The sequence below is a fragment of the Primulina tabacum genome, chromosome 5 (genome assembly GCF_025594145.1).
Source record: "Primulina tabacum isolate GXHZ01 chromosome 5, ASM2559414v2, whole genome shotgun sequence".
In the NCBI taxonomy this organism is placed as follows: Eukaryota; Viridiplantae; Streptophyta; class Magnoliopsida; order Lamiales; family Gesneriaceae; genus Primulina; species Primulina tabacum.
In genome coordinates, this window is record NC_134554.1 from 9,034,851 (window position 1) to 9,050,648 (window position 15,798).

Below are 15,798 nucleotides of genomic sequence, written 5' to 3' on the forward strand. Positions count from 1 at the left end.
ATGAACCGGAGCCCAGGAGACGCAGTTTTTGTTTTGGAAGAACGTTTTTTAAGTGATTTTATAAATAATCTTCTTCATCCAACTTTAATTTTTCTGTATATAAACGCGCTGTAAGTGATTGAAATTTCTGAAACGAAGAAGTTATCTAAAAATAGAAAACTTTTAACATCATGGTCAGTACCTAAAAGATGACAGAGGGTGAAGTGGGTGATGATGTTCAAAGAAATTTTCCATGTTCCTTAATTCCCAAATAGGAAGAACTGATTGATCATAAACTTAAAGAAGGGTATTCAGAATGAATCAAAATGCATCATAGATTGTCTTTAAGTGTTTGTTAGGCCTACTTGAATGGCTTATAGTTTTATCATTCAGTAGTTACTGGTAAATTCCATCTTGCTTTCTGTGACACAAAGTTTTCCAGAAAAAAGATACCGAGAACAGTTTCATATAATCAAATGAAATCGTCTATGAAGAAATAAGGAATGAAAGAGCCGTTGATTCAATTGCATATTTGACAAGTTATTGTGAAAAAGAATGTTTTATTTGTAAGATTTCAAATTATTTTGGTTGCTCTACTTTATATGCACACAAGTTATACACGCATCTATGAAATTCTTGAATAATAACCATTTGAAAGTAACTTAGTCAAAGAAGAAATGCAGACATTTTTGGGTTTATGCGAGTTTGGGTTGTTCACCATCCAGGCAAAATGCTTTCAAGCGTCAATAAGACGAAGTTTGTTGTAAAAGATAAGCTCTTTGTTTATTCTTTGTACTTTTCAACTGATTCACTTTGTTCCCTGTTTATTGATAAGGATAACTCACCAGGCATTGCAGTGTCTTTTGTTTTCTGTTTTCAACAATATGTGTATATTCACAAAAGCTGAAGTTTGGTTGGATTATGAAATTTTAGAAGCAAGGAAAAAAGCCAAAATCATGAAATGAAAAATATGACTTTTACGGCTTTTACTTCCACTTCTCTCTAAAAATTAATTAAAAACAACAGTCTAAAAAGCCTAGCTTATTAAATTGCTTTTCTAATATAATCTTAATCATTCATGTGGATATGTGTGGTCCCTTCTTGATTTATGTGTGTTATTCCTGCTCATTGCACATGTTTATCTTCTTATCATTCCAATTTTACAGTTTCAATATTGAATAGATAGAACATGATAGGATTAGTCCGGCGCATTTTATTTAAGGTAAAGTTGAGTGTTATTGTTTCTTCGATGAAGCCGTCCCTGCAGCTGATGCTACTTGCTAGGAAAATAATACGATTTTATTATTTTTTTCTACAAACGATCAATTCCGTTCTCACATTTCGCTGATTGTTTGCCAACTGTGTCATATTCTCTGTTGCAGAATATTGAACTAGGGAAGACGTATAAGTTGGTTCTTTATGTTCGTGCATCACATTCCGTTAACGTGTCTGCTTCATTGGTTGGGTCAATCGGACTGAAGACACTGGCTACTGCTGACATTATGTGAGAATTGATTACTCACCACTTGTAGCCTCTCAATGTATATTCTTCAATTTATAGAATCCTCATTTGGACAAATGTTTGTGTCATCTATGGTCTTGCAGAGCTTCTGATGTTTCAAATTGGACAAAGATAGAGGCGTTGATGCAAGCAAACGGAACAGATGCAAGCTCGAGACTTCAACTAACTACAACCAGAAAAGGCATCATATGGTTTGATCAAGTATCATTGATGCCTGTAGATACATATAAGGTAAATATACTTGTGGTAAAGTTCTCTGAGTAATTGAGTAGTTCTACTTGAATTATGAACACTCTTTTGAGCATAATAATGTCAATTATCATTCCATTTCTTTTGTTTCTGTGCTTTTGAAAATTCAGAATTCAGTGAAACTATTTAAAAAGGTCGAGGTGATGAAAGCAGTACACATTGATAAACTGCCAATCTAGAGATTTATACTTCAGTTGAAACAAAAAATTGGTCTTGGTCTTTTTGAGCCTTTAAGACTAGGAGCTTTTGCTATCTGGAGTAAATGTTCTTATATGCTCTCAAAGCGACTAAATAAATAAATTTTTTACTCTGTTTCTCTTATGCTCCCATCGTAAAGTCGAAGTAAAAATCTCAGATGGAGCATTTTGTCTTGACATTTGAATTATATCACCGAGGGTTTATGTTCAACACTGTTTTTATAGAGATTTTCTCTGGATACAGGGGTACGGTTTTCGCAATGATCTTTTTAAGATGCTGAAAGATTTAAGCCCTGGATTTATAAGGTTTCCAGGTATTGCTATAATGCCTGTAGTACATGTATTAATTTTTATATTTTCAAGTTTAGACAATGTATTACATATTATCAAGCCGCCCTATACCTTCTCTTGCCTTCTACTCCAATCGAGTTGAGAAAGCAGTACAAATTAAGAAGACTTTAGTTTGGTACATGGGATAAGGGAGGGATTGATAAATAATAATCTTTATCCCATGTTTGGTACCTTTTTAAAAAGCACCTGATATTGATAAATAATTTTTTAGAATGATAAAATGTCCCTTCTATTAGATGTGATAATTTTAATTTAATGATAAAATGCACTACAAATGACTTAATTGCCCTCAATTTATAAATGATTTTTATAAATTTATGCTAATAGGTAGAAATTAAAATAAAATAAATATTTTTATTTATTTTTATATATTATATAATATGATAATTATAAAAATGAATTTGAGATAATTATATAAATAATTTTTATAAATATCAATAAAATTATTAGTATCACTCGATTAACCTTAAAAATTGATATTTGACTTGACTCACAAAATCAAGGGCTCAATTATAATATTATATAATATATAAAATTAGGTAAAAATAAATAAATCATGCAAGCACTATCGGCGCATGAACAGATAAAAAATATGAACTCAAGCAACAACTTTGAAATTACAAAATTTATTATGATAAGGTTAATTTTGTCATTACAATCTAATATATAAATTTAATCACTCTTATTAAAATCATACCAAACATTAAATATAATATCCTACATCTTATTTATCATTAACTTATCCTTATATTATATATTACATGTTTATCCTATCATGTGTACCAAACTATGTCTAAAAGGTAAGAAATGAAGGACAAAGATCCAATTAAGTAACATATGAAGCTTGCAACACAGGTCAGGCTAGAGCATCTTCAAGAGGAAGATGGGCTTAATACTACTATATCTTATGTTTTGCATATGTTACTCTTTTAAGAATTCTTTCCGAAAATTTGCGTATTTTATCTCAGTTTTTTGTGTTGATGGGTGTAACTGCGTTAATGTAGATCTAACAAGCTTGATATCCACATGTTAGGTGGTTGCTTTGTTGAAGGTGGATGGTTAAGAAATGCATTCCGCTGGAAAGAAATTGTTGGGCCTTGGGAGGAGAGGGCCGGTCATTTTGGTGATGTCTGGCGTTACTGGACTGATGATGGGCTCGGTCACTTTGAATTCTTACAGGTGTATATCAGGAATTTTGCTGACTTAATTTGTTAAGCACGTGTCCTAGTTTCCGCGAAAATCTTAATTTGCCATTTTTGTCATCATTCCCCCCTTTTTCACCACTTTTCTGCAGCTTGCTGAGGACTTAGGCGCATTACCTATACGGGTGTTCAACAATGGTATGTTTTTTGCCACGTTCATTTAATTCTCCCTTGGAACATTCTTTACTGATTTTTTACTCCTACTTAATTCATCCCAAGGATTTACTTAATTTGTTGATATTTGACTCCCCTTTTTCTTCTTAACATGTCTGATTATTTCAGGAATTAGTCACACAATGACCATGTTGACCCTTCTGCCATCCTACCTTTCGTACAAGTACGGCTTTTGGGTTTGCTTTAGATATATATGGTCCTCATTATTAGTCGCTTTTCAAGAATGTGGAAAATTAAAGCGATCCCGGGTGGCTTATTTTGGTTTCACTTATTACTATCCAATTGACACCAAACACATCTAACTTGTGCCAAATACTTTCTGTCATGTCCCGGTCCGCGAGCATGAGACTCCACACGATGAACTCTCACAGAAATTACTTCGTATTTGTTATTGTTTTACGAACTTGATGAGTGTTATATTTTCTTATATATATGTATTCACACCCCTCCCCCATGCACGAACGGAAAAAGTTTTGTTATCTAGGGATTTTCTATTTATCGAGCTTCACTTGCAGTTAAACCTTAGCACCACCAAACCGTATTACCCTACTAAAAGTTTAACCTCAAATGCAGGAGATTCTGGATGGAATTGAGTTTGCGAGGGGTAGTCCTCAGTCAAAATGGGGTTCTGTTCGAGCATCAATGGGACACCCTGAACCCTTCGATTTGAGATATGTTGCAGTGGGGAATGAGGACTGTGAGAGGCAAGATTACTTCGGTAGGAATTACTTTGGAGATTATGCTTGTGTTATTTAATCTACTTTTTAGTAAAGCTAAAAATATTTTTATATAATTTTTCTTATTTTCTAATGATATAGGTAGCTACCTCAAGTTCTATGACGCTATTAGACATGCTTATCCGGACATCAAAATAATCTCTAATTGTGATGGCTCGTCTAAACTATTGGATCACCCAGCTCATTATTATGACTATCATGTAAGCACATAAACTGTCTTTTCAAGCACTTGAGATATACTTCGGTTTTCCGCAATGCAATAATTATTTATTCTTTATCATATATTTTGTGCTACCAGATTTATAACAATGCAGACAATGTGTTTGGATCAGCTAGAAAATTTGATGAAGCACCACGAGGAGGTCCAAAGGTTTGAAACACTTCGCTATCAGATGGACAGGTTTAGTAAATAATGATTCTTTTTAAATCGCATTGTAAATGATGCAGGCTTTTGTGAGTGAATATGCTGTGACCGGAGATGATGCTGGCAAGGGTAGTCTCTTAGCAGCTCTGGCTGAAGCCGGATTTCTTATTGGGCTCGAAAGGAACTGGTATTTTCACGGTTTTCAAACTTATATTTGCTAAAACATATTATTACCTTGTTTTTCGGGCTTTTTCTTTTTTCCCTTCAACTCCATATTTACCGCGTTTCCAAACCCAGATTTTCCCCGGAAGTTCAGCTTTTGTTTGGAGAATGTAGTGTTTTATAAGAACGTTTCATCATTTTGATTACTTTGTACCAACGAAGTTATTCTGATTATGTGGTATATAATAAATATTCTAGATTCTTAAATCTAACTTGTCCACATGCTAGTTGACTTCAAAAAAAGTGCACGTTCAATTGTTCAAGTCTTGCAAGTCTAATGATATTACTACATCATCTTTTTGACCCTTTTGGCAATATTCCAGTTCTTACGAGCCGGTTGATATTATGCTTCTGCTATAAACGTGTGTGTGTGTACTTGATATTGATGAAGACCTAACATTCGCTCCTACAATGCAGTGATGTAGTAGAAATGGCAAGCTACGCGCCTTTATTTGTGAATAAAAATGACAGAAGGTAATTTTGTTTTGTTCCCCCCTACTTTCTTCCTTTCTTTATAATTTCTTCATAATAATCTTTACTTTTGATCTGTTTCTAAACCGAAAACATTTCGCTGTCATTTAGGTGGAATCCTGATGCTATCGTCTTCGACTCATCGGAGACATATGGAACTCCTAGTTATTGGATGCAACATTTCTTCAAGGAATCAAATGGTGCAACTCTTCTTAATGCTACCCTTCAAGCTGGCGTAGAGAGTTTTCTCTTTCCTTCCGCTGTTATGTGGAAAAATACAGAGGATAACAACAAATTCTTGAGAATAAAGGTACGCTACTTTACTTTTTCTATTACTTCTAAAAATACACCATGCATGAGGCATGACTTTAAATTAAATGTATATAATCCGGTAATTTAAATATCAAAATCTAATATATTTATATATTTTCAAAAGTATTCAAATGATATTCGAAAAAAATAAAAAATATATATATCAATTGAGATATTATTGATTTAATGTTTAATACTATATTAAGGGGATTTTTTTAGAAAATGAAATACATATCGAGCTTGAATCTTCAAGATAAAACATTCTCCCATTTCTTCTGTCCAATACTGCAGGTGGTTAACTCTGGAAGCAAGAGTGTGACCCTTCAATATCTGTAGATGGATTGGAGCTGAACTCGATACGGTCACAAGTGTCGATCAAGACCGAGTTAACATCCGCTGATTATATGGATGAGAATTCTTTCGAACATCCCAATAAGGTACTCAGACACCCTTTTCTAACAATATGCATATCTTGGTAAAATCGTTGCCTCCGCGATACATAATTTGTCGGGATCACCTGTGTGTGAGATGCTAGTAGTCATACCGAAGGTTGAAAATAGAGGGTACATAGCCCAAAAATTACATGGTTCTTTCATATGCAAAATTTCTGGCTCCGCCTATGCTATCGTCAAGTTCTTGTCTTGTTTTCATGCAGGTGGTGCCCGTCAAAAGTTTGCTAGACGATGTTGGGGAGGAGATGGATATTGTGCTTTCTCCGCGATCTTTAACATCCATCGACTTGCCAATAAACCCAAACAATATAAGGATTGTAGGATCTGATTCTGTTTTGAGTTCCTCGCACTAATGATAATTTATGCTGTTGGATGTTTATGTGTTTAATAAAAACAGCAATTCGTATGTGATGGTGTTCATTGATCTTATAAACTAGCAAATTCAGACGTCTATGCGGTTGAATATCGAGTTCTAGGCTTCTAGCCAAGAACATTTTTTGGCCTTAGGCGCGTGACAAAATCAAAGTGCATGCTTCGTATGTTAAGTTAGCAGAGGTCTGCATGGGATAAAAAGATGTTCCATCTATCGTGTAATCATTGGCTTAGCATGAATTTTTTGTGAGGTCTGCATGAACCCTACATAGATATGCAGTGATTTAATTAGAGATATATATGACTCTGACTAGGGTAATCAAAAATCTTAATAAATAATTTTAAGATATTGGATCTATATGATATTATAGAAATCAATTAAAAAATATTAAAATTTTACGTATAGCATTTTTGAAAATTGAAGTTTCACCCTTTTTCATTAAGTTTAAAATATTGGATCGATATGATATTATAGAAATCAATCAAAAAAATAATAAAATTTTACGTATAACATTTTTGAAAATTTAAGTTTCACCCTTTTTCATTAAAAATCTCGAATTCACTGCTGGAATTGAGTTCGGCTGTTTGAAAATTTAAATAATAAAAAAAACTAATATTTTTCTTACATCCATAAAATTAATTTTATTCATTAATCATCCCACACGGGATATATATTAACAATGCCAAAGGCCATCCCAAAAATCGTGGCACTTTACTAACCAATTATCATTCTCCAAGACCATCTCCAACCGGACAGCAAAATAGCATTTCACGCTGTTTACTTTTTTTATTTTTTTTTTATTTTTTTTTTACTTTTTTATTATTTTTAAATTATGATTAATTTAATAAATAATATATTTAATATTATATGAATTCTTTAATATATTTTAAATAATTTAAAAACATTTAATTAATATATTAAATAAAAAAAATATTTTGTTAGTATTAATAATTGAAATTTATTTGATTAACATATTAATCTATAAATTAAAAGGTTAATATAAATTACTGTAAATAACATAATCGAATACACAAATTTATTGAATAATATTTAAACATTCAAACACACCATTAAAATAAAAAAATGAAATCAAATACATTTAATTTAAGTGCAAGGAGAATAAAATAGAATCAAACTAAATTATAATTATATCACTAAATTTAAAAAATATATATTTAATAACTTATAAAAAATGAAATAAATAAAATAAAAAAGAATATTTCGAGAATATTTTTTAGAGTAGGATTTGAAGTAGATGGGTTGGAGATGAACATTGTATTTGGTGCAGAAACTACACTATTTTAGAGTAGAGTTGCTTTAAAATAGAGTTTTGGGTTGGAGATGGTCTAAGGACACCCACAATGGGGTGTTAAATGGATGTTCCATTGTGAACGCCCACTCACAGGAGAGAGGGTCATGGGCGTTCAAAGAATTGAACGCCCCATGTCAGTTTATTTTTTTAAAAAAATTGGACAATCAGCGAAGGTTTTTGAAAAACCGCCGGCTGATTTGCTGACAAGCGGGCCCCACGTGTTTCGAATTATTTTAATTATATTTTATATTTTATGAACGCCCCTCTGTCCGGTTATTTTTTAAAAAAAATTGGACATTTAGCGACGGTTCTTAAAAAACTGTCGCTATTTGCAACGGATTTTCACAAACCGTCGCTAAACGTTGTTTTCTTATTTAATGTTATTTAATGTATTGGTTTAAAGTAGTCGTTGGAATATAGCCGTTGCAAAGTAGCTGCTGGAATATAGACGGCTAGTTAACGGCTACTTTAATAAAGAAAATCAAAATTTCATCTACAAATACTCATCACTTTACACAACTTATTTCAATCATTCAAACATCCAAATCACTCTAAAAAAATTCTCTCTACTATTTTCATCATCTCAATTTTATTTTGAAAATTTATTTCTATTATCCTATTTTCCTCCGAAATGGATGAAAGTAACCCAGGATTTTTTAGAAATTTCGTGAATTCCCAAAAAATGCCGGAGGAAAATACTTCTTCCCAAAATTCACAAATTCCACCAAATTATCCATATTTTCCATATCCACCAAATTATTCACATAATCCATACCCAACAAATTATCCATATGGTCCATATCCACCAAATTATCCATATAATCCATATCCACCAAATTATTCATCTAATCCACGTGCAACCGGTATGCCTTTTACATCTCCGACAGAAAATGAACCGTTTACTCCAAATTTTGTTCCGGAGACTCAACTTTCTGACCGTGAATCCCCAATCGAACTTCCAAATTTGGATAAGGCGGATTCTGGCGCTGCTGGTAGGAGAAAGCGGTCAACATGGAGTAAAGTTGAAGACGGGATTTTAGCGAGATCATTTGTCACTATCAGCGATGATCCAATTGTCAGCAACGATCAGAAGGCGGATGTTTTTTGGGGACGTGTTGCAAGCTACTACAATGAAAATCGTACTCCAGGTACACCCAGCAGAATTGCAAGTGTCATACGATCGCACTGGCACAATACCATACAAAAAAAGGTATATCGCTTCAATGCAAATTACAATAGTGTATATAGTGTGTATCGTAGCGGCCACAGTGAAGAGGATATATTGCGGCTTGCGTATGAAAAATATCGTGAGGAAAATAACGGCATTGTATTTAATCTCGAGCATGTGTGGAGAATCGTAAAAGACCGTCCAATGTTTACTCCACAATCCGTCACATGTAGACTTAAATGAAGAAGAAACTCGTCCAATGGGTCATAAGGCAACAAAGAGAAAGAGAAAAGGGAAAATGAAATCTGACATTGAAGGTATGACAATAAATTTGGACAATATGTTTGCAAAATTTACTGAGTATACAAGCGTAAAAAAGGTTGAAGTTGAAATGAAACAAAAACAACTCGAAGTTGAGAAGATGAAAGCGAAAGCTGCCTTAGCCAAAGTTCAACTAGAGGAATACGCAATCCTTTCGAAAGATACTTCACAAATGACAGAGAAGCAACTTATCATCCACGAACATCTATGTGAACAGATTAGGGAGAGATGGAATATGTAAACTTTATTTGTTGTAATTTTCGATTATTGTACTTTTCAATTATTGTAATTTTCGATTATTGTAATTTTCAATTATTCGATTAATTTTAAATAAATGACGTTCGTAATATAAGATAAAATTATTTTACTCAATAAATATATTTAAAATTAATAATATTATTTATTTTAAATAATAATCATTTAAATTGTGTAAACAAATTGAAATTATATTTATTTAATGTAAAATAAGAATAATGATAAATGAGTGGACAGCGAGACACATAAATAATGAGTATTAATGTTAAAATGAATGTGAAAGAATGAAGGTGTTAATGTAATGTGTATGTGGCATGTGGATCCCATACTTTTTAATGAGGTGGTGAGTGTTATAACACCCACCAATGCGGGTGCTCTAATGATGTGAAATGGCTTAACGAACTTCAGTCAGTGAATGAATATATACATTTCTATTTAACTTTTAAGAAAAATATATTTTTTGTACTGAGAAAAATGATTTTTTTAAGGAATAATTTATTTTATTTTGAGTTTTAGTTCAATTGATAAGTCATCAATTTTTGATATTATGTTAATATTTTTCGATATCATATCTGTATTTTTTTATATAACAACTACACCAAAAATAGTTAAAAATTTAAAATTTAGTGTACCAAACAAAAATTCGAAAATTTAATAAATTAAAACTCAAAATTGAAAACTATTTTATCTTTGTACTTCTTTTGTAAAACTTGTGGTCTTAGATTTTACACCTTTGCCATTTTGTATTAAAATAAATATTTAATAGATCCATTTTCGTTTGTCTAAACTTTTAATCTAAACTTTCAAAAGCAATGAATATAATTTATTATCTTATAGTTGGGTGGTTCGATTGATTGATTATTGAATATTTGCTCATTTTTTAGTTGCATACACACGTTCATTTCATATTTTATCAATAATAATTTGATTTTTATTTCTTCATTTGGTATATTCTACCTCATATCAAATTAAGATTTAATTATAAAAATGGATTCAGTTCTTCATTTGATTTTTTATTTTTATTTTTCTTCGCAGAGATTAAGGAATTTTTTTTAATGTATCACATATTTAAAAACTTTACTAAAAGTTTGTCTTACAATCTCGATAATTTGTTTTTAAATTTCTGACACGTTAAACATATTAGTTCATCAAATATTTGATGAATATAAATATTCATTATTTTTATCCTGAAATATTGGTTCTATATTATTTTACGGTTCTATTTAAATTTATCATCCTTTTCGATTCTAAAAATAATTGATTTTTATATTTAAAAGGGTGAAAATTCTGTCAAAAAAATCAGTTAAAAAATATTTCCAGTGGATTCCGCACGTGTCCAGATCTACGCGGTTTCTTCATCCCCACCACCGTCCTATTTAATCCCCCTATACTCGAGTCTTCTCTCGGTCTCTTCGCCTGCCCATATCCTCACTCTCAAGCTAATTTTCTTCACATTTTTGTCTTTAAAATTTCTAAATTCTGAGTCATAATCACTACTTTCGAGGATTAAAGATATGGGTATTTGATATTTGATCGATTTGGTTCTTTTTTTTTTGTTGTCTGAATTTTTTCTACTGAGGATTTTTTTTGTCAGTATGGAGCAGCTATGGCAGATACACCCAACATTCGGCGACTATTTGATTCAAGACATCTTTGCAATGGAGACAGAGACTCTCACTAAAGCTCTGCAAAAGTCCTTTGCGGGTAGTACTCACCCTTCGTATGCCGAAGATTTACTGTCAGCTGAAATGGTTGAGTCCTTCTTCTCGGCGCCTGATACGACGCCTGTTCCAACTCCGACCCCCTCCGGCGGCTCGGAGAATGAAACTCCTTTCTCCTGGACGCGCAGGACCGTAGCACCGAGTGGGAGGGTGGCGAAGCGGAAGTCACGAGCAACGAAGCAGGGAACGACGACGTTTATCACTGCAGACGTCTCCAATTTCAGGCAGATGGTGCAGCAGCTGACAGGAGGGAGTTTCGGAGGGATGGATGTAAGCTTTCCTGTAGCTCCGGTGCTAAAACCGGTGACGTATACGGCGATGAACAGGCTACAGACGTGTGCCAGCTTGCCCACGCTTGACTCCTCTGCTTTTCCTCTGGAAGGCCCGTCGACTCATCTTCCACCTCAGCCCGCTGCGGCGGCTGACGGTGGGGCACCCGCAGCTAGGCTGCAGTTCGACTCTTTTGGTGGATTCCCGACTCTTGAGTCATGGAAAGTTATGTAGCATATTGGTTATTATAGCACTTTCATTTTCGTTCAAAATTTAGTCCTAGCTTTAATTATGCAGTGGGGAGGTGTAGAATGCGAAGATCTGTTAATATCTTTTGTATCATGGCGTGCCACCCACATTGGATCGGACCTCTTTTTCTGTTTTCTATTTCATAATATTTTCTTTAGGTTCATATCCAAATCAATTACTATATTGTAGCGCAGTAAATGTTTAGCAGCGCGCTACAGTGCCGCGCCGTTGAGCTTGAAGAATAGCGCTCGATTGAAGTGGTTTCTTCACGCTAAATGCTAAATAGAATTAGGACTGGAGATGGCCTAACACAGGCAACACAAATGGGATTCTAAACGACATTGGTCGTGCAAAATTAAAATTCATATACGAAGATTATCGATATTTTGAATAGTTTACCATGGACAAAATACGGTGGTAAATGTATCATATCTACTAGATTAAGTCTTTGATAATTATTTATATGAAGTTGGATAATTTTTTGCTAGTGTTTTAGTGGAGTTAGGTCAAATCCAAATCTTAACATGATATCAGAATCAAGGTCCACCGTTATACTTTGGATTTTCCTACAGACCATCTAATGTATTAACTCACGCTCCAATTGTTTATTCATGAAGTGTGTGTTAAATATCCCAACATCCGCTGAATTAAGATATCGATAATTGTATACATGGATTTGAACAATTTTTACTTTTAAACTAGCTTAGTATAGAGTTAGGTTAAAATCCAAATATTTACGTGCAGTTCTTCAAATCCTTGAAGAGGAAGAATAAAATACAAAACAACGCAATAATTACAAAGAATTTTCAAATATGTGTTGACTTTTAAGTTTAACAAGTAGTTATAACGATTTTGGTGGCATACTGGCATATGGACATCCGAATGTGGTTTTAGTCAATCTTTTGTAATAGTTATATTTGATATCCTTTAGCCTCTCATTTTAGTCGTATATTCAACTGTCTTAATTTGGGTGCTGCTATATTTTTCAACTAAATATATCTTTTGCATAAAGATTTCTTGATCTAAAAATATAGTTGAATTTTTCAAAATTAGAACTTTATGGTTAAAAAAGGTGTGGAGAAAGGTTGCAAGTTTCCACTGAGCCCACACCCACATACACCTCTAATATTTCGTGTTAGTGAATTATCGTTTAACCACCATTTTAATCTAATTAGACACATTTACCTCATTTGCATGAAATTAAACAGTTTATAAAACCATATAATTTTTTTTTAAAAAAAATTAAATCGTTTTTAAATTTTTTTAGGACACTAAATATGATCAAGATTATACCATGAACTCAATTTAAAATTTGAAGTAGACATATAAAAAGGGAAAAATATGGCTTCAATTGAATGAAAAGTCAAAGTATTCTCTGAGGATTAAAGAATATTGTAACATGTAAACTGACAGCATTAGGTTGACTTGGGTCTCGAGGTTAATTATTAAAATTTTTTTGCCATAACTTTTCGATATTTGTGATGCTCTTTGAATGTTTGAATGGTTGTCTTGTCTCTTTTGAACAATTGTATTTAATAATATTTTTAATTGACCTTATATTATTTTATTCATGGTTTCTAGAACAGATAATTAATTCGTTGATCATCGTTCCACAAAAAATGTTTAGGTAATATGTGGTCTATATATCCCAACAGGAATTTTGTATTGAAAAACTAAATTAATCTCTAAAAAAACTTAAATTAATCTCTAAAAAAAACTTAAATTAATGTTAATATTTTTTTAGACATTTAATTTCAATATAGATATCGAAATTCATTAAAAAAAAAAAACCAACATAATTACTTTTTCTGTTCTTATAGTTTGGGCTTATTATTATTCTTAGAATTTTTTTACATGTTCAAATGTCAATCGAAATTTTAGATTTTTTTTTTATTTATAATTATTAATTGATCATTAAAAAAAACATCTGCGTGAAAGTACCCATTTTTCCTCAAACCGATAATTTTTTGGAACATCATTCATATTTCTAGAACGGAAATCAATTTGGTTATTTTTTTCTCTCAATTTTAAAACTAATTCAAACTGTGATCGACTAAAACTAAAGAAAAAGCCACTTATTTGGGACCATCTCAGAACTATGTTCATTGTAGTAGATAGAGTACTGTAAATTAATAATATAAAATGTTAGCGTGAAATTAAAAATTATATAACAAAATCATTTTTAATTTTTTTTAATTAATAATAATTATGAATGCCTCAATGACCTCATTAAGTTGTAGTTGGCCCGGCGGTCAAGAATGAATCGCTGTCTTTGATTGTACCGTACCGTCCTTTTCCATTTGACTTTAACTTCTCGAGTATGCGGTGACGTGTTGGTTGACTTTTTCAACGTCTTCTGTCAAAATTATATCTGTTCCATTCAAATTATTAATTAATGCTGAGATGCCTTCAATTTACGTCATGTCGACGTCATGCTTAGCTAAATTTATTTTTAGTCCACATGACCTTAGTTTTATTTATTTTTTTATATGCAGATAAAAATATATTAATCATATCTTCATAATCTAAACAATGATAATTCAAACAAATTAATCTAAAATGATAATTCAAACAAATCTAAGGAATTATATATAAGATATGAAATATATGGGAGGAGAAAATATATAATTTAACTTTATCAAAACTAAAAGCAAATCAACATATGGTTTCAACGTCCGAAAAATGGACTTATTTTCACTAGTTATAGTTTTGCACAAATATTTTTTTTCCATATTATGTATAAGAATATTTTCAGATAAAAGCCATGGAGTTGCAATCCGAATCAAAAGTGTCCATATAATAATACTATTGTGGAATATCTAACTACTCCAACAATTCATAAATAAAGCAAATAATAGATTTGTAGAAGTGAGGGGACTTGGTCTAACCTGAGGGTTTCTTGATACAAATAGAATCATTTTTTTTAAAATAAATAAATAAATATATATATATATAAAGTGAGTCTCGTGTGAGATGATATCAAAGATTTTTATCCATGTGATGGGCTGAGACGATCTATATTTAGAGTATAAAAGTTAGTCGTGTTGGGTATAAGATACATCTCATAAATTGACCGGCCTACTTGAATTTTCAAGAAAATACTAATTGATTGCATTGCATTGCATTGGGGGAGAGTTTTGATTTAATACAGTTTTATATTAGTATTTTTTTCAAAGTAAATGGATGGATGAATACCCTTCTTGGGATTTTATATTATTTGGTTAGGTTGAGTTTGACTATATATGTCAATTCATAATCACATACACAATTATTTTAGAATGAATTAAAATTTGATTGACTAAAAACTTTGCTTAAAATTTCATGTCAATTAAAAATCCTAAAAGACAGTAATCAATTTAATTTTTTCAACACGTTTCATATGTAATACCTTGTCTCACATTAGAATGTTGTTACAATATGAATGACTTTATAGGGCAATATATAATAGATTCTTCGATTATAATACAACAATTTAGGTAATCATACTTATAGAACGAGGACGGATACAAACCAATTGCTGGTACGATTCCGGGGACGAGAATATATAAGATGTGAAACAATCGTACTAGAATGGTAATTATAACACCAAAATGTTGCGCGAATGTTTTTATATGTGTAAAAATGACAGAGTCTAACAATTTGAGTTGATAATATTTACATCCTCAAATTACTTTTCTACTCATATCTCATGCCTATTCCAAGAAATATAGTGTGATAAATGCTCATTTGAGTGAAAAATATTATTTTTTATATTAAAAGTAATATTTTTAACTACAAAGTATCATTTTTTGTTAAATATCTTATGAAAAAGTATTGTGTAACATATGCTAATTTGAGTTAAAAATATTATTTTTTTATGTTAAAAGTATATCGTGTGACATGTACCGATTTGAATGA

The 15,798-nt window shown here is 31.8% G+C and overlaps 1 protein-coding gene and 1 pseudogene across 1 annotated transcript; both read left to right on the forward strand.

The window, feature by feature from the left end:
• Positions 1-1,153: 1,153 nt before the first annotated feature.
• On the forward strand, positions 1,154-6,638 carry LOC142546247 (alpha-L-arabinofuranosidase 1-like; annotated as a pseudogene).
• Positions 6,639-11,075: 4,437 nt separating this feature from the next.
• LOC142544705 (calmodulin-binding protein 25-like) lies at positions 11,076-12,020 on the forward strand. The gene is made up of 2 exons (XM_075651741.1): positions 11,076-11,179; positions 11,256-12,020. Exon 2 carries the CDS (start codon positions 11,257-11,259, stop codon positions 11,884-11,886), a length of 630 nt encoding a protein of 209 aa, XP_075507856.1. The 5' UTR covers positions 11,076-11,179; position 11,256; the 3' UTR covers positions 11,887-12,020.
• Positions 12,021-15,798: the final 3,778 nt, after the last annotated feature.